General features: G+C 48.6%; 2 protein-coding genes across 5 annotated transcripts in view; one reads left to right on the forward strand and one right to left on the reverse strand.

Annotated features, from left to right (window-relative positions):
• Positions 1-414: 414 nt before the first annotated feature.
• Positions 415-6048, reverse strand: LOC122494152 (regulator of G protein signaling 9 binding protein). The gene has a single exon (XM_043599108.1). The coding sequence runs from the start codon at positions 5227-5229 to the stop codon at positions 4522-4524; it is 708 nt and encodes a 235-aa protein (XP_043455043.1). The 5' UTR covers positions 5230-6048; the 3' UTR covers positions 415-4521.
• A 222-nt stretch (positions 6049-6270) lies between these two features.
• ANKRD27 (ankyrin repeat domain 27) overlaps positions 6271-21890 on the forward strand; it is a 52717-nt gene continuing 37097 nt past the window's right edge. For 3 of the 4 annotated variants that reach the window (XM_043599103.1, XM_043599101.1, XM_043599102.1), the window contains exons 1-2: positions 6281-6412; positions 17223-17354. In XM_043599103.1, coding sequence (XP_043455038.1) covers positions 17253-17354 — 102 coding nt within the window. In that variant the 5' untranslated portion in view covers positions 6281-6412; positions 17223-17252. Of the gene's footprint in view, positions 6413-17222; positions 17355-21890 lie in introns of all 4 variants that reach the window. The other variant, XM_043599100.1, reaches the window with a different exon arrangement.

Genomic DNA, 21890 nt, shown 5'->3' on the forward strand with positions numbered 1-21890 from the left:
GTTGATCAGGACATTCACTTCAAATGTGCATAAAAAAGATTAAGAATATATATATATATATATATTTAAAATCATAAAAGTTGATAGCTGAATCATTTGAGGGTGCCTATTTTTTTAAATACTCTTCTTAACGTTTATTCACCTTTTGAGAGGTGGAGACAGTGTGAGCAGGGCAGGGGCAGAGAGAGAGGGAGACACAGGATCGGAAGCAGGCTCCAGGCTCTGAGCTGTCAGCACTGAGCCCGATGTGCGGCTTGAACTCATGAACTGTGAGATCGTGACCTGAGCCGAAGTCAGACGCTTAACTGACTGAGCCACCCAAGCACCCCTTGAAGGTTCCTTTAATGACCAAGTTATAAATGCTTCACATTACCTATTTTACTTAATTAACAATTTTCATTAGATCATCATTCAAACAGTTGACATGAAGCCTTTAATTCCACGTGGATCTGATGCCTTGTACAAAGCAACCCGTGCTGTGCTCACATTTCACATCAGGTGGCCAATGCAGTTACAGTGCTGAGGGCACCAGGTTACTTACAGAACAGGATTTTCCCAGCCTCCCTGATAAGTGACAGGGTTTCACATCTGTCACGTCGCAGAATCAGGTTAGGTGGCCTGACTGCTGGGTAAAACAAAGTGTTTAATATATAAATAACTAGGCTTTCTTGGACTCAGGCTTATAGTCGGAATTTAAATTCCGAATCTAATTTAAATAGTATACATAAGTAGCATGTACACGAATTTACTTTTAAGTCCATCCACTAATCCTGATATATACGAAAACAACAGTAAGCTCAGTTCATTCTGATTTTTAAAATGTCTAGGGAATTTTACCAACAGACTAATTTTAGAAAATAACCACCACGCTGTGATATTTTGTTTCAATGTGTACGGAAACCAACAACAACCCAGAATCCCCAAACAAAGTAACGCTTTCTTGTTGAACTTCATTCTGTTAAATGTTTTAAACTCTGGGAGAGACCTTTGCGACAATCGGTCAGGACTCCCCCAATTTCTCCATTGAGGGAACTGAGGCACAGGGAGGTCAGCGACTTATCTGAGGTACTTGGAGAGAGAGGCAGAGCCCCTGCCCATCACAGCTGGTCTGGCCTTGAGGGAGGAGGCAGTCCCCAAAGGAAGACAGAGGCCAGTCCTTCAGTTCTTTACTTAGGCTGACATAGGGGCTCACACTTTGGGGCTCGCACCTTCAACAAGCATTCATTACAGAAAGGACAGGTGCATCTGAAAAGCTAAGGGCACAGCTAAAAATGTATCCATATGCAGGTTGCAAAGGAAAATGCAGCATTACCAGGATCCTCACGCAAACCCAAACTCTCTAACCAAAACTACTTGTCATTTGACATCATACATGTCTTACGTAGCTTACTGTAAACCTTGTAGGTAAACCTACTGTAAATCGTGCAGGTTATACTCTGAATTTTACTTGCCAAAAATATTTCCCTTGCAGCATTTAAAAGCCTAAGTTCTTAGACTACATAAGAAAGAATTTTCCAGGCATGTTTTTTCTTTCCTACAAACATTCCTGTTTTTTTAAACTACTAACAATAGTTCAAAGTTTCTGTAAGTGCCATGACATTCCAATTGTCTTCTCAGTCAGATAAAACTGTACTGTTTTCCCAAAAGAGAAGTCAGTGATATTTTCTCTTTACAGGTATTTATCATAAACATTTAACTCTGGAAATAAAGATCTATCCTTTAACCTGTACCTGTAATTTGGGAAACTAGCTGTTTTTTGCCATAGTTTCTAGCACTGACCTCATCATGCATACCCTATATTAAACATTTTGAATTTGGGTTTTTTTTTTCCCCTACGCTTGTATCATGGTATGAAATACCAAATGTTTTTAGAAAATTAATGACTTTGATATCATACATCTAAATTGAATCAGGCTTCTATCAGAAAGCGATGTCTTGAATTATATACATAGAAATGAGAACAGAGAGCTACAGTGAGAGCAGCCTATAGCTCAAACAGAAAGTGATTTTGCTGGCCTCACATAGCAAAAGTTCTAGTAGGCAATGTTTTAACTCCAAATAATACCAAATATTCCTAATGCTTAAAACTTCCAAACTCAGAATTGTTTAGGCTAACAGGTCCATTCAGCTTTTTTGTGTGTGCAGATGCAACATTAATCACTGATTTCAGTGAGCAGAGGACTCTCAGAATTAGGTACACATCTGATTGCACATATAATTAAATACCCAAGGATCTGCCAAGTGAAAGGCCCTCAGACCATGGCAAGAACAAAGAAATGTGTCCTAGTTGCTTTCTATGGATTACACAACGTCTGATGGATTTTGTTCGCCAATAGGTTCTGTTGAACAATTTTTTTGTTGTTGTCATGAAGCAAAACAGTTTGGTAAGAACAGAAGAGTTACTGTATTAGAAACAGAAGAATATACTTAGGGTGTGGTTTTAAAGGATATTTTCCAACATTGGGTCACAGAATGCCCCAGCCTCCTCTTGTCTGGGAGAACTGAGAGTTTGGGGAAGGTAATAGAGATCCCATGCTGCCGTTGTGTATGGGAGGAGCGGGAGGGTACTTAGAAAACTTTTTGTGTTGTCTCTGAAGGTACCCTGAACCTTCAGATGCAAAAGAATTTGAGCTGGCCCCTATTCAGATGAGGCAGAAGGTGTTCCTTTTATTAGTTAAGGTCATAAAACTTTTAATCGGCTTAAGACCTTGTGGGTGTTTTAAAACCATTATCACAGACAAGCACACAAACAGATCCCATACTTTCACTGTGAGGTACTGGAATCTGTGTGCTCAGGAAGGGTGGGAGGAAGTTGGGCTGGAAGGGTGGCCCTTAGGACCGCCAAGGCTGTAATACTTGTATCTGCCCCTACTCCTTGGCCCTCCAAGCTGTCCTTGTGAGACTGTCAATTCCCTTCTCTGGTCCCCTTTCCCACCTTCAGGGTACAAAAGAAAAAAAAAAATCCTTGTCAGTTTTCAGCCAAACCAAAGTCTTGGGTTTTATTCCAAATTACCCTTGGAGAGTTAAATGCGTGCGTTTTCTCAGCCTTATTTCCCCAACGATGTTCTCTCTGCACCACAGGCAGAGGTGGTGGCACTGCTCAGGTAAATTCCAGCCTGGGTCCCAGGGTTTTCCACATTCTTTATTGAGCGAAAGAAGCAGGGGCCACTCAGCTTCTGTTACCCACACCGTGTTCCGGTAGTTTATGCTATAACCTGCCTTCGAGAAGGTCTATTTTAATAATAGATGTAGATTTACTAACTTAAGCATGTAAGTAAAGACCACGATGTTTGACTCATTGGCACGTATGGATTCGTGGCCAAATGTCCTTTACCGAAAAACCCAGCTTTGAGAAGACAGAACAAATGTTATATGGTTTTTCTTTCAAATGGTTATTGTTTTTAAAAAGCTGCTGAAATTCTGAGCCGAAGCTTTTGCATTCTAACCCAGTCTCAGGGCTAACTGGCTCAAACTGACATGAGACAGTGAGGTTTCCCCTCTCAGGGTCAGTGTGAGGGTCAGGGAGCTATGCAGCTTCCTCCAGAGCCAGCTCTCCTACTGGCTAGCAGGCAAATTCCAAGGGATAGATAGGATTAAGGGCTCCAAAGAGGATTCTGCAGCTCTCCCCCAAAGGAGGATCAAACACTGGTCTAGTTTTGGAACAAAAAATAAACCCCAGCAAAGGAGAAAGTGCCTCTTTAAACAGCATGTGTCCCTTACCAAAGCTCGTGCCCCTTCCAGGCTGGCTGGGGAGAGCCCTTTTTAATAGGCAAGTGTGTGCAATGGATCCAAGAATGTGAGGGCAGGCTCGACATGCCTTCTCTGGTTTCCTAAGTAGGGTCATAACTTGCGGGGCAGGTCAGCATCCCAAACCTCTTCCCGCTGCTTTTGGTAACTAATGGATAAACTCTGCCAAGAAGCTCAATCGTGCACCATAGAGATAGCACTTTGCATGAATGTCTCTGCACACTCTCCTAAGCTTAGGCCCCAAAGGATTAAGGTAATAAAACCTGCTTACATCTTCTTACAGTTTTGTCCAGGAAACAAAGTCACCACCCACACAGAGCAAAACAACCCCACCCCCACTCATTTCACCTCACCTCCCCTTTCAAACTGCCCCCCTGCGCGTGGACAGTGGGAATCGCTGGTAGAGGTGGGGTAATCCGACTCAGACTCCGTTGTAAACGCGCCCCAGCTGCACAAGCGGTAACCCATTAACTTGGAATCTAGGGTCACTGTGGACGGTTTTCTATTAATAGGGGATAAAGCTGCTGCATACATTAGCGGTAATGCCCTGGCCGCCCGCGCAAAATTAACTCCTCACAGGCCAGCACCAGGCAACCATGTTCTGCCCAGGCAGATGTGTACACACACACACACACACAGGGCTTTAGAACCCCTTCCCTTAAACATGCCAGATCCCACTCCCATCCAGAGTGCAGGCAGTGGCAGTCGTTCCTGAAGGATGTCTTCGGGGAGGGAGCGGCGGCGGCGGCGGCGGCGAGTAGAGTCTTCTGTCGGTCAGCTCAGCTTCGCCACGCAGATGGCCAGGGCCACGGCCGCCAGCAGCACGGCGCTGAAAACGGTGGCGGCCAGGGCCTTGCTCACGTCGCAAGGCCCGGTGCGCTCCTGTACAGACACGACGCCCACCGAAGAGGCGCCGACACTGGACAGGAGCTCGGCGCCCGCCGTTTGGCGGGCCTGCACGGTCCAGCGGGGCACGTTGACCTTCATCTCCATGTCGTTGACCATCTCGCTCACCTGAAGGATCTCCCGCTCCAGCTCGCGCAGGTCGTCCACGTCGAAGTCGCGCTCCGCCTCGTGCCGCAGGCTGCGGGCGCTCAGGGCGCGCGCCGCTACGCCCGCGGAGCCGCCCGCTACGCCGGTGCGCACCAGCGGCCGCCGCGGCGCGTGCAGCGGGAACGCGGTGCCCAGGGCCAGCGCACGCCGCATGTCGGCCTCCAGCAGGTCCAGGCAGCCAGAGAAAGCCACCCAGAGGCGCTCGAACTCCGCGCGCTCCTCGGCGCCCAGGCCCCGGTCGCGCAGCGCGGCCGTCAGCTGGGCGCGGATGGCCACCGCCAGCTCCTGCGCCTTCTGGCGCGTCTTCTGCAACTCCTCACGCAGGTTCTGCGAGTCTGCCGAGCCGCCTACGGTCAGCACCAGGTGGTGGTAGCATGCGGTCGTCTTGTTGAGAGCGTCCAGCAGCGCCTTGCACTCCTCCCTTGCCATGGCGGTGCGCTCGGGCGCAGCCCAGCCGCCCACACCCCTCTTCGCCCCCAAGCTCTCAGCGCGGCAGGACGCGGCCGGCCACGAGGGCAGCCTGGGGCCGGGCGGTCCGCGCGCTTCTCATGGCCCGAGACAAGCTCGGCGCTGCCGCTGTAGACAGAACCTCTCCAGCCCCACGACGTGCGCCTCCGCGGACCGGACGCAGAGACAGAGCCCCGTTAGCTATCTCTCATCCCCTCGTCCATCATTTCCTGATGCACTTCAAGTCACACGCCGAGTCTCTGCACCGCCCTCGCCTCCACGATGGTCCTCTGCGAAGCCCGGGTTGCGGTCCCCATCCTTCTGTGCCGTCGCCAGCGCTAGCGGCCAACGAGCCGCGCGCGGCGCCTTAGCCACAGCCAAGGGCTGCGGGGTCGGGTTTCTTAGGATCCGCCCACCCCCGCCCGTCCTCGCGGAGCGCTTGCAACTCTTGGATCTGGGATAGGCGGGGCCCCGCGCGGGGAGGTCACGTGTAGGTCCCCCATCTCCCCCTCCTCTGCACCCCATTACATATTTGGAGACTAGCCCTCGGCAGTTCCAACCCTCCAGTATCGTAAAGATGGGGAAACCGAGGCACAGGTAAAAGGGAGCCTAGATCACGCGACGTCCGTACAAGTGGGGGAACCAGAACCCAGGGACCCTAACTCCTAGACCCCTTCATTGACATAGTGGTGTCCCTTGTAGGACAGGAGGACTTCGTCCTCCGAAGCTAGCAGTAAAGGGCGATCCACCGGGCGGGACGACTCCCTGATGCTCCCTATCCAGATCCCGCCCGCTTTCTAGGGACCAAGCTTGGACCCCACCTCTAGTGTCAGATCAGCTTTCGGCCCCGCCCCCTCCCGTTCCGGGCACGCGCAGTCCGCGGCTCCAGGCTGGTCCCGCCTGAGTAGGAAGCGCTTGTGCGCCGCCTGAGCCCCACCCCGGCTGGGCGGGCTCAGTGATTGCTCTGTGCACACGTCACTCTGGCTAAGGGCTGTCGCTCACTGGCCTGACCAGGTGCGGCTCCGCCCAACGGCGGAGTAAAGGGGTGGGCGGTGGAGCTGAACTGCTGCGCTGGGGTGGTGGGCACCGAGGTCCGAGTCGAGGGCCCGGGAGGTGTCGCCGCCGCTCCTGGAAGGGCAGGGAGTGAAACTATGTAGCCTTTTAAGTAAGTGTCCTCCCTCCTGTCTCCTTCCGCGCCTCCCTTCCTCCGGGACGGCTGCGCCTCGGGGCCTAGTGGCCGGGCGGGGCCCCAGAGCTGGAAGGGGGAGGGGCTCTTTTCTCACCGCCGCGGGAGTCCCGCGGCGCCCCAGGCTGGGCTGGCTGCCCCTGGACGGCCACCCCAAGACCCCAGTCCCTCGTTAGCTGGGCCGCCCGCCCGCGCTCTCCGGGTCCGATCGGCAGCCGGGCTCTCTCTGCCCTTCGTGTGCGGAGTGGGGGATGGCGAAGAATGCGCCCTCTGATCCCCATGACTACGGGACGGGTCAGCGGGTGCGGGGGCTGTGAGCTCGGACTTGGGGGCAGTGGGCGGGGCCGTCGCCCCAGCGCTGAGTGGCCTCGGTGGTTTGCTGACTGCCTGACCCGGCGGCTGGAGGGGGAGGATGTGGGTGGGGGTCCGGAGCCTCTGGCCTTGTGGTCCCGGGGGAGTGGGGGGGGGGGGGTGAAGGGGCAGGGAAGGAGGAGGGAATCCCTGTCAGTCAGTCGTCTTTCATCCTGCTGGGTAAAATTTACTCCAGGAAAACTTAAGCACCAAGAGATGTTCCAGATTCTGGGTCTGTTCAGTTCTTTTCGTTGAACATAGACTACTGTGGGCTCTTGAGCCAGGCATGGCCCCTGGAGATGTTGAGGACTTGGGCACTGGAAACCGAAGCCTGTGCTGGGCCATCACGGAGCAAGTGACCCGTCTTCCTTGAGAATTTAGGACATGCAGGGAGGGAGGAGCTGGAGAGACTGGAGGGACTACTGGTTTGCATGCGAACTGGCGTTTTCCAAGTTTATGGGTTTCGTGGGGGAGAGTACCCTATTTTGATTAGCGCAAGCCTCCCGCCAGCCCCAGAGAAGAGCAGGGAATCTTGGTGAGATATTAGCGTTTTGAGTCTGCCTCCCCCAGCATGGTATTGAGGCAGTCCAGAGGATCCAGAGCGCTTCACCCCAGGGTTCCCTCTCACTGAGCTCTCTGTCCTTTTATCTATTGATTTGGGGCCATTTGGGGCCAGGGCTTGGATGATTCTTGGATGATTCTAGGCTGTGTGGCTCTTAGCCGCCCACTGGCCACATGGGGCCATGGCAAGGGAAGAGTAGTTTTCAAGACAAAATGGACAGGAGGGAGAACCCATCACTTTGGGGAGCTTTGGGGACAGTGGAGGGAGGTGAGGCTACTGAGATCGGTGGAAGGCCAGAATGAGAGGTTCTTAATGCCAGGTGGAGAAATTGAGAGTTCATCTAGTAGGGAGTTCAAGTACGTAAGTCCTTGAAGAATATAGTAGCCCTCTTTTTTTTTTTTTTTAATTTTTTTTCAATGTTTATTTATTTTTGGGACAGAGAGAGACAGAGCATGAACGGGGGAGGGGCAGAGAGAGAGGGAGACACAGAATCGGAAACAGGCTCCAGGCTCTGAGCCATCAGCCCAGAGCCCGATGAGGGGCTCGAACTCCTGGACCGCGAGATCGTGACCTGGCTGAAGTCGGACGCTTAACCGACTGCGCCACCCAGGCGCCCCAATATAGTAGCCCTCTTTAATCTGTGGGGGATGTTTCCCAAGACCCTTACTGGATGCCAGAAACTTTGGATAGTACCAAATCCTATACCTACATACCTATGATGAGTTTAATATATAAATTAGGCACAGTAAGAGATTAACAAAAATAACTAATAAAAAAGAACACTTATTCATGAGGCACTGTGATAAAAGTTATGTAAATGTGGTCTGTCTCAAAATATCTTACGGTACCGTACTCATTCTTCCTGTGATGATGTGAGATGATAAAATGCCCACGTGATGAAATGAAGTGAGGGGACCCAATACGGGTTATTATGATACCGTGTTAGCTACTGTTGACTTTCTGACCGTATGTCAGAAGGAGGATCTTCTGTTTCCGGACTCCAGTTGACCATGGGGAACCAAAACTGGAAGATGAAACTGAGGGTAAGGGGGACTACTATACCATACAGACCTCAGTGTTGCAAAGATCACTTTGTTATCTTTTCATGTGGACCAGTATGAGTAAGGTCAGGAGGCAGAAGCCCCTGAGGGAGAAGTGCAGGATGGGAGCAGGGACAGACACTTGTGACTAGCCCCGGCGACAGGAAAGCAGTCGGGGCTCTGAAGTGGAGAAGCTACTGGGGTGAGCTCTCTTGACTTTGGCTTGCCATCTGAAATCATCCTGCCTGGCAGCATTGCCGGGAGAGCAAGCAGTAGTGTCTGCAGTCAAGGTCTTCTTGATTGTGTCTCCTTGTGGCTCTTGGACTGCATTGCCCTCGTGAGGGCAACCGCTGGGTCTGTGCACCGTTAGTGTTTCTGTGGGGGCTCTCCCTCCATTTGTGAATTGTCAGAATTAGATTGGTGGCCAGTAACTTAATCCTCTCCTAGAGGAGCAGAGGAATGTGGCCATGTGATGATAGATACCAGACCTCGAAAGGATTCAGACCCGAATCCAGACCTTCTACGTCTGCGAGACACCGAGACGCGGCCCTCGGAACTCCCGCCTTTCTGCTCAGGATTCTGGCAGGAGTTGGGTGCTGGTGCCTCCTCCGGTGACTTCCGGAGCGGGGTGATGGAGTGGTGTTCTGAGGGGCGGTTGTGCTCCTCCGAACTCTCCTGCTTAGTGGTCACACCCCTCTTCCAGCTCTGAGGCCTTCTCTCCCTGTGTGGCCCTCCACATTCCAGCTGTCACTGCGTATGGCCAGCTCTGAGCACAGTTTGTTTCTGGCTTTTTGCCAGTGCCTGCATAGCTGCCTGGGGCCAGCTCCTCACCCTCCCCTGGATATGGGCAGTGGATTTTCAGCTCCTATGAGAGATGACACCTCCCGGGGAGCTTGAGCTTCCTCTAACACCCCGCTATCATTTTGTTCAAGTGGACGACACAGATACAGCATGCCTACGGAGAGCCAGCTGGCCACAAACAGGCTGGAAGCTTTGAAGGAGAGCTTTGAGAAAAGTATAGATAGGATCCACAGATGTTACAGGCCGGAAGGACATAAGTGACTGTAATGCCATACGTTACACCGTCCAGCTGCTTCCATTTGCTATTAAATATAGATGAATTAGAAAGTTTTGCCCTTTTGCCTTTCCCTTCTGAACCACAGATGAAACTAGTTGGAGAATGTTGCTCATCATTTGGAAAATATGCCTGATCAAGACCTTTGGTGAGGGCCCTGTAAGGGTGGGAGCAGCCAGAGCAGTGACATTTCAGCCGGGAGTTTATCTCTGGGAGGCACAGACATTGGATTGTGCTGAGCGAAGCTGCACGCTGTCATCAGATGGTCCCTGACCACCCAGCCTCATCTAGGCTGATGGGACGGTTGAAGACCACAAAACCACAAGTGTGCACACCACATCTTGAAATGTCTGGTGCTAGTTTGAGACCTTGCCTGGCTCTCCTGTTCATAGGGTCACCTCAGATAACTCATGTTCGGGGGTATTTGTTACCTGTGACTAATTTCACATTGGAGTTGCTGTAAATCATCCCATCATTTGAGCTTCGTCAAGGGGGGAATTTTTTTCTTAAGGGGTTTTATAAGAGGATTTACTGCTCTTTCCAGTTTTATGAGGAAGAATCCATTTACTTTGCATGTTATTTTAAAATCTAAAGCTAATTCTTGCAAGTAAACTTGTTCAGGGTGTTAACCTACTTTAAGTATTTACCTCTGTATGAGAATTCCATTCTGGCATTAAGCACCAGACTGCATCAGATTATTATATGTTTTTAACACTGGGAGGAAAAGGTGGACAACAGTTCTGGACAGAGCTCTTAGAATCCGTACTCCTGGACAGAGGGTTCAGTCCTTGGCAACTGGGAGGAATGATGTCCGAGAGAAAACAGATGACTTGGGACTGAAACACAGCAAGCTCTGTCCCATTCACCAGCAATGCTTGCTCGGTCTTGTGTGTTTCGTGCATTTGAATGGAATGTTTTTCTTTTTATAAATGTTTTTTTCATTTTATTTCTTTTTAGAGAGAGAGAACGCACAAGTGGGAGAGAGGGGCGGGGGGGGGAGAGAGAGAGAGAGACAGAGAGACAGAGAGAGAATCTCAAGTAGGCTCCACGCTCAGCACAGAGCCCAATGTGGGGCTCGATCCTACGATGTTGGGATCATGACCTAAGCCGAAATCAAAGTTGGACGCTTAACCGACTGAGCCACCCAGGTGCCCCTGAATGGAATGTTTTGATGTGGCCTTCAGGGGCCTTCCTTTACCTTGCTGCCCCTCTCTGACTGGCACTATTTGGATTCTTGTATTTCCCTGGACTCACTCATCTGTCAAGAGAAGTTTACTCTTGGATTTCTGTTCCTGCTTCCCAAACCCTTGTCTTACTCTGGTCCTTGCCAGGGAGGCCTTCTCTGCTCCCCACCCCACCCCCTTTCCTTGCTTCTCCCTTCTCTTGTCTGGTCCTTACCTGCCGCAGCGCTGCTCTGGGTTGGTTTTACTCTGCTGATACACATTCCTTGCCTCCCAGCCAGGTTGTCACTTCCTCCATCAGAGTTTGCCCTTGTCACCTCCATCTTGGGCGTGGAGGTGTGGACGCTGAGCCCGCACCTCGTCTGAGAAGCAGAAGGAGTGTCCCTTCCCAGCTTCATTCTGCCCGAATCTCATCCTGTCTCATGCGGTTTCTGTCCAAGGGGTGTTTACTTTTGCACTCTGCTGTGTAGAACCAATTGTGTCAGAAACCAGGAAGAATTTTTGTTTTCTTGCGACTCTGTCCCAGCAAAGTCACCTTATCCAGTCGTTCTGGTAGGGACTTGGTAGGGACTCGTAAAAGGATTATTTGGACTCCGGTAATAATTGAATTCAACAATTCAGATACCTGAATTGTTCAGGTACCTGAATTGTTGCAGAGCCGTCTCTGGGGTCCAGGAAGGGATTATATGTAGCCTTTTTCATGCTAGGCTCTTCCCCTAAGAGGATTTTCAGGGAACTCAGGCAGTCCCCAGGGTGGGGCTGTCCCCTGAGGCAGTCCCCAGGAGGGCCTGTAGCAGAGACTGTTCTGGCTGGACCAGACCGGGGGAGTTCAGTGTAGGGCCTGTGTGGCTGTCTGTCATGGTAACTTTTCCTTTGGGGGAATCTGTGCATCTGTGACTCATGAAATAACCCTTAATCCAGGCTTACTTATTTTTACACGATGAGTGTAGTTGTTGAAGGGGTGCATGTTGGAATAAATTCTGACATGTGTGTAACCTCGAATGGGCCAAACGTGCCTCAGTGTCTTCATCTGCAGCATATGGGGGCTAATGATACCAACAGTTGTTTTGAGCATTAATTATAGTTAGTTACCTATAGTTATTATGAACATTAAAATGGGATGAAGATACATAGACGTTATCACAGTGCCTGAACGAAAGATGCTTTCAAATAGTTGCTGTTTTTGTTTTTTAATGTTTGTTTATTTTTGAGAATGTGCAGGCAGAGGAGGGACAGAGAGAAGGAGACAGAGGATCTGAAGCGGGCTCTGTGCTGATAGCAGAGAGCCCGATGTGGGGCTCACACTCATGAACTGCGAGATCATGCCGTGAGCCAAAGTCACTCAACCTACAGAGCCCCGCAGGTGCCCCATCAAATAGTTGCTATTTTTATCATTAGCTGAAACTGATAGAATTCATAATGTATGTACTTATGTCTACTGTCCTGGTATTTTCCCAAGAAGGCATTTTGGAATATTGTTATATAGTAAGAAAGTAATTCAGTTTTTCATTCCTATTTCATTCATCTTATTGTATCAGGGATAAGTTACTTGATGTTCTTTGATAGTTGCTAATTTTCCCTTTTCAGTGAAGGGGTCTCAGGCTCGGGTTCAGAGTGTTTGGCAGGTAGTGGTATTTAGCAAGGTTTTAACGTCAATTGTTTTTATAATTTTTAAGATTACATATTTTATAGGAGTGATACTGTTTTTATATTTAAAGTTGTAATAAGGGTTCTTTTTAAAATAAATTTTAGAGGCGCGTAGGTGGCTCATTTAAGCGTCCAAGTCTTGATTTTGCTCGGGTCGTGATCTCACTGTTAGTGGGATCGAGCCCCACATCGGGCTCTATGCCAACAGCAAGGAGCCTGCTCTGGATTCTCTCGCCTCTCTGTGCCCCTCCCCTGCTTGTGCTTTTCTCTTTCTCTTTCTCTCTCAAAATAAATAAATAAACTTAATAAAAATAAATAAAATTAAAAAAAATTTTTAAACGTTTATTTATTATTAAGAGACAGAGAGAGACAGAACATCGGCATCGGAGGGGCAGAGAGAGGAGGAGACACAGAATCCAAAGCAGACTCCAGGCTCTGAGCTGTCAGCCCAGAGCCTGACGCGGGGCTCAAACTCACAAACCGCGAGATCATGACCTGAGCCGAAGTCAGACGCTCAACCGACTGAGCCACCCAGGCGCCCCTAAATAAAATAAAATTGAAAAGACAGTAGGTGTTTAAAGGAATATGTCAAACATTAGCAGTAGAGTCATTGTGTATAATTATGCAGATTATTTACTACACAGGTGCCCTGCCCAGGGGAGGGAGATATTGGCAAACTGGGACTGATAAATAGCCTGTGAGCTACTTACCAAGCCATGTGCCCTGGCATAGGACTGTACCCACTGGGAGGATGGGGTCCCTTTTTCTGATTCTCACAAAGACACCATATGGGCCAGCAGTAGGTGGTGGTATACTGGTATGCAGTATGGCAAAAATACTGAAAGCGGCATGTAAATGGGAATCCTGCAAGACAGGTGTTTATATTCTTCATTGCACTGCCTGAGATGGAGGCTCAGATTCTTTTTCTGTGCCCATTTTTCATATTCCTCTCTGATAGCTCAGGGACACCACACAGATGTATGGTAAATGGAGCAGACAGGGGCAATGGAAGCTCCATTCACAACAGGAGAAAATCTATACAGAATATGCAAATAATGTTTAATAAGAGTTGTATATAATCTATGATTTTTATGGAGAAAATTTAATTGGAGGACATAGAAGAAGACATACAGGGAAAGACATACCATGTCCATGGATGATGAGATTCATTATCATAAAGATGTTGACTTTCCAGTCCATAAATTTAGTGCATTTCTAATAAAAATCCCAAGAGGATTTTTCATGGAATTGATGAACTGACTTTAATTTATGTGATATTGCAAAAAGTTAAGAAGAACCAGACAATTTTGGAGAACAAGGAGGGAGGCCTTTATGAGACAGCAAGGCTTATTATGAAGCTATAGTCATGTAAAACAATGTGGTGTAGCCCTACTCTGTCCAGTGTAATAGCCACTAGCCATATGTGGCTATGGAGCACTTGAATGTGGCTAATATGAATTGAAAAGTGAATGTAAAGTACACACCAAATTTTGAAGATTTAGTAAGAGTAAAAAAGAATGTAAAATGTGTCATTAATAGTTTTAAAAATTGATCACATGTTGAAAATATAATATTTTGGGTGTATTAGGATAAATATATTATTAAAATTAATTTCACCTTATATTAAAAAATTTTTTAATGTTTATTTTTGAGAGAGAGAGAGAGCAAGCAGGGGAGGGGCAGAGAGAGAGGGAGACACAGAATCCAAAGCAGGCTCCAGGGTCTGAGCTGTGAACATGGAGCCCAGTGTGGGGCCCGAATTCATGAACCGTGAGATCATGACAAGAACAAAAGTCAGATGCTTAACCCACTGAGCCACCTGGGCGCCCTGAAAAAGTAAGTTTTTTTTAACGTTTATTTATTTTAGAGAGAGAGAGAGAGACAGAACGCGAGAGGGGGAGGGCAGAGAGGGAGACACAGAATTGGAAGCAGGCTTCAGGCTCTGAGCTGTCAGCACAGAACCTGATGCGGGGATCGAACTCATGAGCTATGAGATCATGACCTGAGCCGAAGTCAGATGCTCAACCAACTGAGCCACCCAGGCGCCCCTGTTTCTTTTTTAATGTGACTACCAGAAAATTTTAAGTTATATGTGTTTATGCATAGTGTGTATGTAATTACATTTCTCAAGTGTTGGATGGCACTGGTTAGACTGTTGAAATAGCATAGAGCTCAGAAACCAGCTAAACATATATAGGGACTTGGAATATAGCAAAGGTAGCATTATTGGCCAGTGTGAAAGTGATCGACTATTCAAAAAAGCATGATGGGACAGTTAGCTTATGCTATGTACTGAATTTTTGTGCCCCCACCCCCCCATTCATATGTTGAAATCCTAATCCTTAATGTGATGGTATTTGGGGGTCAGGCGTTGAGATTCATAGGGGTTAGATTAGGTCATGGGGCCCTCGTGATGGAATGAACAGTCTTGTAAAAAGAGGAAAAGACAGGAGAACTCTTGCCATGTGAGGACCCAGCGAGGTGGTGGCAGTCTACAAACTAGGAAGTGGGTCATCAAGAACCAAATCTGCCAGGACCTTGTTCTTGGGCTTCCAGCCTCCAGAACTATGAGAAGTAAATTTAAGCCGCCCAGTCTGTACTTTTTGTGTTAGTAGCCCAAACAGCCCAAGATAGCTTACCATATAGGAAAGAAATTAAATTAGATGCCTAATTTATAGTATATATAAAAACGAAGATTCTTAGGAATTATAGTGATTATATTTATGGTTTTGGAGTTGAAAGGATATGATTTCAAGTAGTCTGTGTTGCATAGTAAACCAGCCCAAAACTTAGTGGCTTAAAACTGCCACGATTTATTGTTTCCTACTATTCATGGGCTGGCAGACTGATTCTTCTGCTAGTCTCACCTGGGCTCACATGGCTGCATTCAGCTGGTGGGTGGGCTGGCTGGCTGTACTCACTGGACCACATGGGCCTCTCTTCCCCTCATGGTCCTTCATCCCACGGGCTGCTGCTGCTGCTTCTTCTTCTTTTTTTAATTTTTAAAATGTTTTTATTTATTTTTGAGAGAGGCAGAGCATGAATGGGAGAGGGGCAGAGAGAGAGAAGGAGACACAGAATCTGAAGCAGGCTCCAGGCTCCGAGCTGTCTGCACAGACCCTGACACGGGGCTCGAACCCACAAACCGTGAGATCATGATCTTAGCCAAAGTCAGATGTTTAACTGACTGAGCCACCCAGGCGCCCCTCACAGGCTTCTTCATAGTGTGGTGGTCTTAGGGTGCCAAGAGAAAGGGTGTGGAATCTGCAGTCTCTTGAGGCTGACACTCTAAAATCCCAGAGCATCACTTCTGTCTGTTGGTTGGCTAACGCAGTCACAGGGCTGGCTCAGATTCACAGGGGTGGGGAGGTAGACTCCACCTTCTGAAAGGGAGAATGATGAAGTCACTTTGCAGAAAGGTACTCCAGATGATAGGATTTCCTAAGATCCACAAGGCACTGACCATTAAGGCAAGGGTTGACAGGTTCAGCCACATTAAAATCAAACACTTCTATTTCTGAAAACATCCATTTGAAAAAATGAGGAGACAGGTCACAGATCGGGAGAAGATATTTGCAAGACCTTTTAGTATCCAGATGCATAAAGAACTATAAATGGTAAGAAAAAGGCCAACAACCCATGTAAAAAGTGGGCGAAAGACGTGATAAGGCAATTTATAGAACATAAGGAAATGACGTTCAATTTGTTTTTCTTTTTCTTTCTTTGTTGAAGTGTATTTAGAGAGACAGCATGGGCAGGGAAGGGGCAGAGAGAGAGGGAGAGAGAGAATCCCGAGCAGGCGCTGCACTGTCAGCGCAGAGCCCGATGTGGGGCTTGAGCCCATGAACGGCGAGGTCATGACCTGAGCCAAAACCAAGAGTCAGACACTCAACCAACTGAGCCGCTCAGGAGTCCCGATGTTCAATTTCATTAGAGAAATGAAAATTAAAAACAGCAAAATACTATTTTATACTCCCAGACTGGCAGAAATGAGATAATTGGACAATACTAAAAAGGGTTGGCTAGGATGTGGTATGAGGGAGGGGTGCACCCATGCTCTTTTCATGGAAGTAGAAAGCAGGTGGGTGTACCCTAGACTGCCTCTCCTAGGGACGTTCCCACATATGTGCTCAGGCTATACACATAAGGGCATAAGCGAGTTCATTCCAGCATTGTTTGTAATCCCAAAAATGTGGATGCAATATAGGATATCAGATAAATAAATTGTGTCATGTTCCCTTAAAAGAATACTAGACATCAGAAGTTAGTGAAGGAACGTCTGATCTGTATGGATCAGCATAGCTAGGATTTGAAAACTTGTTGATTGGAAGAGGCGTGTTCCAGGATACTTGCAGCGTGAAGCCAAGTATGGAAATTCTGAAGCTCCTAAAAGAATATTTTATGTTACTTATGAATGCACGCGTATTAAAGGAATAGAAACGTGAACAAGAATAGTGGTTGGTTCTGAAAGAGGAGGAGGGAATAGGATCAGAGGGGCATAGGGGGATTCCAGTCTATTCTGACAGACTTCTTAAAAGAAACTCTGAAGCAAATACGCAAAGTGTTAAATTTGGTAATCGGGGGTGGCAGGTTTCCATTGTTCCTGTAGGCTTAAAGTATTTCATTCAGAATACACACATATATTTAAAATGTCATAATTTTGGTCACAGAGGATGTTCTAAAAATAGCCATTTTTATTTTTTGCAATGATTTGGAGCTTAAGATTTTCAGGATGTAATGTATACAGTTAGCCAGTAAAACAACTCATCTTGGAATTGGTGGGTTATCTTTGATATTTCCTGATGGGGTGTTAAGTCTGTAGAGTAGAATAATACATGTCAGAGATGCTTTTTAGAAGTTGCCAGAACAGGACTTTTCTGTGTTATATAAATCTGAAAGTGGTCATTAACTGCTTTTTCTTTCCTTGTCCCAGGAGACGGTCTCTGCCCCATCTGAAGTCCATATGGCTCTATATGACGAAGATCTCCTGAAAAATCCTTTCTATCTGGCTCTTCAGAAGTGGCGTCCTGACTTATGCAACAAGGTGGCCCAAATCCATGGCATTGTAAGTGCCTCAAGCCTGAGGGTCATCCTTCTCCATTAGGCGTGGACCAGGCAGTGCCGACGAGGCCAGACATACTGTCGAATTTTGTTAAGCATAGAGGGAGTCAGTTACAAACTTGCTCAGTATAACAAGCCCCTGGCCATGCTCAGTATGTGAACCAATAGAGAGGGACCACCACGAGCTGCCTCCTCCAGGAAGCCTCCTGGTGTTGCACCAGCCTCGGGTGTAATCCTTTCTCTGATGACATTATTGACAGCCCCTGATGACGTTGATCTCATGATATTCACCTCTGTTTCTCTTGTCTCCATGTTGACCATGAGGGCCTCTGGGGGCAGACGTCATATTTCCCTCAGGGCCTCAGGCTCCTTGTCTGTGAGGTGTGTGCTCACTTGCATGGAATAAGGGAGCTATAAACGCATTCGTACGTTCCTGTGGGAGGCATTTCCTAAAGGGGAGGACCTGGTGGAATAATCGAGGCATCCAGATTGCAGGAGGAGGGAAGCGCATAAGAGAAACCACGGTTTGTCGCTGGGGCACCTGCTGCCTGCAGGGAGGCAGGCCCCGCAGCGCAGAGCTTTCCAGTGCTTGGGTGGTGACGGCCGCCTCTTGTGTACACGGCCTTGCGCCACACAGAGTGCTCGGTGCCTTCGGGCTGCTGCCTGCTCGTTTTCTTGCCTTTGTGCTTCTTCGTGTGTGTTGCCCTCTTCTCAGACCGGGTTCCTGCTTTGCGGCCAAGGAGTTGAGCTGGAGGAGAAGGCAGCTTACTCGGGTTCACTGCACGTTCATTGTTGGCTGCCTTGTCTGGGAAATGGGAGGTGACTTTCACCTTCCCCTTTCTGTCCCGCGGCCACCACAGCCTGCTTTCCCCAAGTTCCTCCCCGGTTTTAGGGTCCACTTTGTGATTCATAGATTTGTCCCAGAGTTACTTTACTTCGGTTTGAAGAAGTCACAAAGTTCATTATGTATAACGTATACATGTGTGTGTGTCTATATATGTATGTTCGCGTGTGCGCACGCACACACACACACACACACACACACACACACACAAGCAACTGAAGACTATCGCTGTTTCCAAGAAGAAAATAAGGAGCTTCTAAAGTTCACCAGAGACACTATCATCTGTTCATTTCACGGCAGTTATTAAATGCTACTCTGAGCAAGGTACCATGTTTAATGCTGAGGGTTCAACAATAAATAAGATTATATAGGAATATGTTTTCGCTGTCTTTACCCTTATGGAGCTTAAATTCTAGTGGGGGAGATGGCAAATACGTACTAATTACAGCTGTGGTTCATGTCACAGGGAAGAAGTACAGGACACAAAGCAGTCACGCTAACTGACCGAATAGGGGATGTATGTCCTCCCCATCTCTGTCCTATATTTGAAAAAATACTGTCTAGATAAGAGCCTACTACGTGTAACTTTCTCTTGCTCTTTAAGAATGCCATGCTGTGAATACCCTGTGGGACCCATCTGTCTTGCCAGATTGTGTTGCCAGCACGTAGCACGGTTCCTGTCCCCAGGTAGATGCTTTTCCGGCTGCAAGCAGTGGACTCCCACTCGAGCTCACTTCAGCGAAAGGGAAATCCTGAATGTGAACTCCGGCATCTTGGTCACCTTCCTTCTGGCTACCCCAAGGAACGGGAGATTCTTCATAAACTGTGTCATCCCGAGCTCCCGGTGGCCCCCAGGTCCTTACTCCAGCCGCTCCTGAGATCTGCAGGGTCCGGCAGCAGCTGTCTGGGGCCCACATTTCGCAGCACTGACTTTCTGGCCTTCAGTAGATGGGAGAGAATCAGTGAGGCCAGCTTGCCAGCAGAAGTCACAGCGGGAAGGAGCTAACTGCCGCTGTCTGCCTCAGCCCGGTCCCATCTTGATGGCTCGCTCCTGCCCCTCTCAGCTGTGTGATGGGCTAACCCATAGTAGTGTTCTGTCCACCTCTGTTGGTGGAATGAAAAAAGAATATTCCAGTAGCCTCTGGAAGAGTACTTAATTGTTTCTGCCACCGCTCAGGGGTCCCTGCCGCCCCAGCGGGTGAAAGCTGAATTTTTTCCCATGGGGTTTGGCCATCGGGCCAAGTTTGGCTGCCCCTGAATCAGCCCTGGGCATCAGAGTTGTTTATTGGGCTCTAAAAAACTGTGATCATCACTTTTGAACATGTGTTCCCCCCACCTAGGTTTACCTGCCCCTCACACTCCTTTCTAAAGCACAGCTGGTTGGCCGCCTCATCCTCCTGTGACAGTGTGTGGCAGCTGAGGGTGCACCTGACTGCCCCCCCTCCCCCGCCCCCTCCCTCCTTGAGTTTGACTCCTTTCAAAACCTTCCCATGATTCAGATGCCTGCATCCAGGCAGGCGCCTCCTGCCATCACCTGCTCTCTGACTGGACAGGAAGCTCTTACTCCCCGTGTTTCCCAGATTCCAACCCCAGAGGCCTGTGACACCCCCACACTGCTTCTATTTAATTAGCACCCAGCTAATTATATACTGTGGATTCTTCAGAGTGGGCTGGGCAGGCCCGCTGCTTCCCTGGGGCTCTTGTCCGTGGGGTATCAAGGATTCCCAGGTGGATTAGGGGTGGGGCCATTTGCCTACAGGAAAAACACAAATTTCAAAGGGAGATTAAATTTGTTCCTCTCCTTGCAATCTTTTAATTATGGGGTACGTAGGCTTTTGAGGGCCCGCCTGGGAACCTGTCAGCATGTCTTCCAAGTTCCAAAGAACTGACTTCCAAGTAAAATACCTAGACAGGCCAGCTGAGGGCACTGAGGTCTGTATTCCAGTTCTCAGCTCTTGTTTAGCGTAGATCCAGCCAACAAACGTTTATTGAGCACCCACTACGTGCCAGCCCAGCACTGTGCTGGGTTTCCAGGATCACACAGGTGGGTGGGGAGCATGGCACGCCTTCAGGGAATTCCAGAAGCAGGCCGTTGGTAGCTCAGAGGAATGAGTGTCAGGACAGAGGTCATCCTAGGCGCCTGTGGAGTGCCTAACATGGCCTGGAGAAGAGTCCGGAGTGTACCCAGGAGTAGCAGCATGCTAATGCTGGTTCTTGCTTTTATTCTACTGTCCTTTATTTATTTACTGTTGTATAAAAATTCTTTATAAAGGGGCTAGAGTAAAAACTTTTATTGTTAATCTTTGAAATAAGCAGGTCCCCAACCTAGGGTCTACTCAGAGACTCTAAACTTTGTGGCCTCCATGTAGACTGTAATCTCCATGAGGTCTGCTCCAGAAGTCTCAAGCTCTGTCTTGGGAGGGCCCCTGAGACACTTGCACTTGACCCCGCGTCCTGTGGGCAGCTTCACTACTGCTCCTCGTCTCTGCCCTCCAGGGGCTGGCTTCCTTACCCCCTTCTCGGCCAGGGAGCCCGGCTCCTGCCTTCTGCCTGTAATGAAATGCTCCGGGCAGCATCATCTACCTGAAACTGGGGGGCCCTTGATGTTAGAGGACCCCTGCTCACTCAACAAACATTCATCGGGTGCCTACTGTATTGTCGAACAGTGAGCAGGAATGGGGATCCAGTACAGCAGGAGCCGGTTGCGCTTTATTCAAATCAGGGAGGCAGAGAAGGCACACGTAAACAGGTAAATAGAATGGAATCACAGTTGGGGTGAGGTTCTCCGAGGCACCTCAGAAGTTCCTGGTCTCTCACGTGGGACTGTGGGACTCCTTCATCCATGGAGCGGGCATGGGACCATCTCTGGGCCTCCCTGAGTTTGGGCGATAAACAGTCCCCCTCCTGGTTCATGGTGTTCTCTTGCCTGTGCCAGCTCTCAGGTCCCCAGGCTCTTCTTTCTGTGCTCCCTGCGACCATGAGGTTGTTTCTCAATTCATGCTTCTATCTGATGGCCTCCCTTTTCTTTCTTTAAGTTTTACTTGTATTAAAATTTAAAATTATATGTTTTAAAAATACCTTTTGTTGAGTAATCTCAGTGCCCAACGTGGGCTCAAACTCATGACCCTGAGATCAAGAGTCACATGCTCTATGGGGTGCCTGGGTGGCTCAGTCGTTTGAGCGTCTGACTGTGGCTCAGGTCATGATCTTGTGGTTTGTGAGATCGAGCCCCGCGTTGGGTTCTTGCTGACAGCTAAGAGCCTGGAGCCTGCTTCAGATTCTGACGCTCCCTCTTTCTGCCCCTTCCCCACTCACGCTCTGTCTCTCTCTCTCTCTGTCAAAAATAACAAACATTAGGGGCGCCTGGGTGGCGCAGTCGGTTAAGCGTCCGACTTCAGCCAGGTCACGATCTCGCGGTCCGTGAGTTCGAGCCCCGCGTCGGGCTCTGGGCTGATGGCTCGGAGCCTGGAGCCTGTTTCCGATTCTGTGTCTCCCTCTCTCTCTGCCCCTCCCCCATTCATGCTCTGTCTCTCTCTGTCCCAAAAATTAATAAACGTTGAAAAAAAAAATTAAAAAAAAAAAAACAAACATTAAAAAAAAAGTCACATGCTCTACCAACTAAGCTTAATATCAAACATTTGATAAGAGAAGAAAGAGTAATATAAAGAGCCCCATGCATCTGTCACCCAGCTTCAG

The sequence above is a fragment of the Prionailurus bengalensis genome, chromosome E2, assembly GCF_016509475.1.
Source record: "Prionailurus bengalensis isolate Pbe53 chromosome E2, Fcat_Pben_1.1_paternal_pri, whole genome shotgun sequence".
NCBI lineage: Eukaryota > Metazoa > Chordata > Mammalia > Carnivora > Felidae > Prionailurus > Prionailurus bengalensis.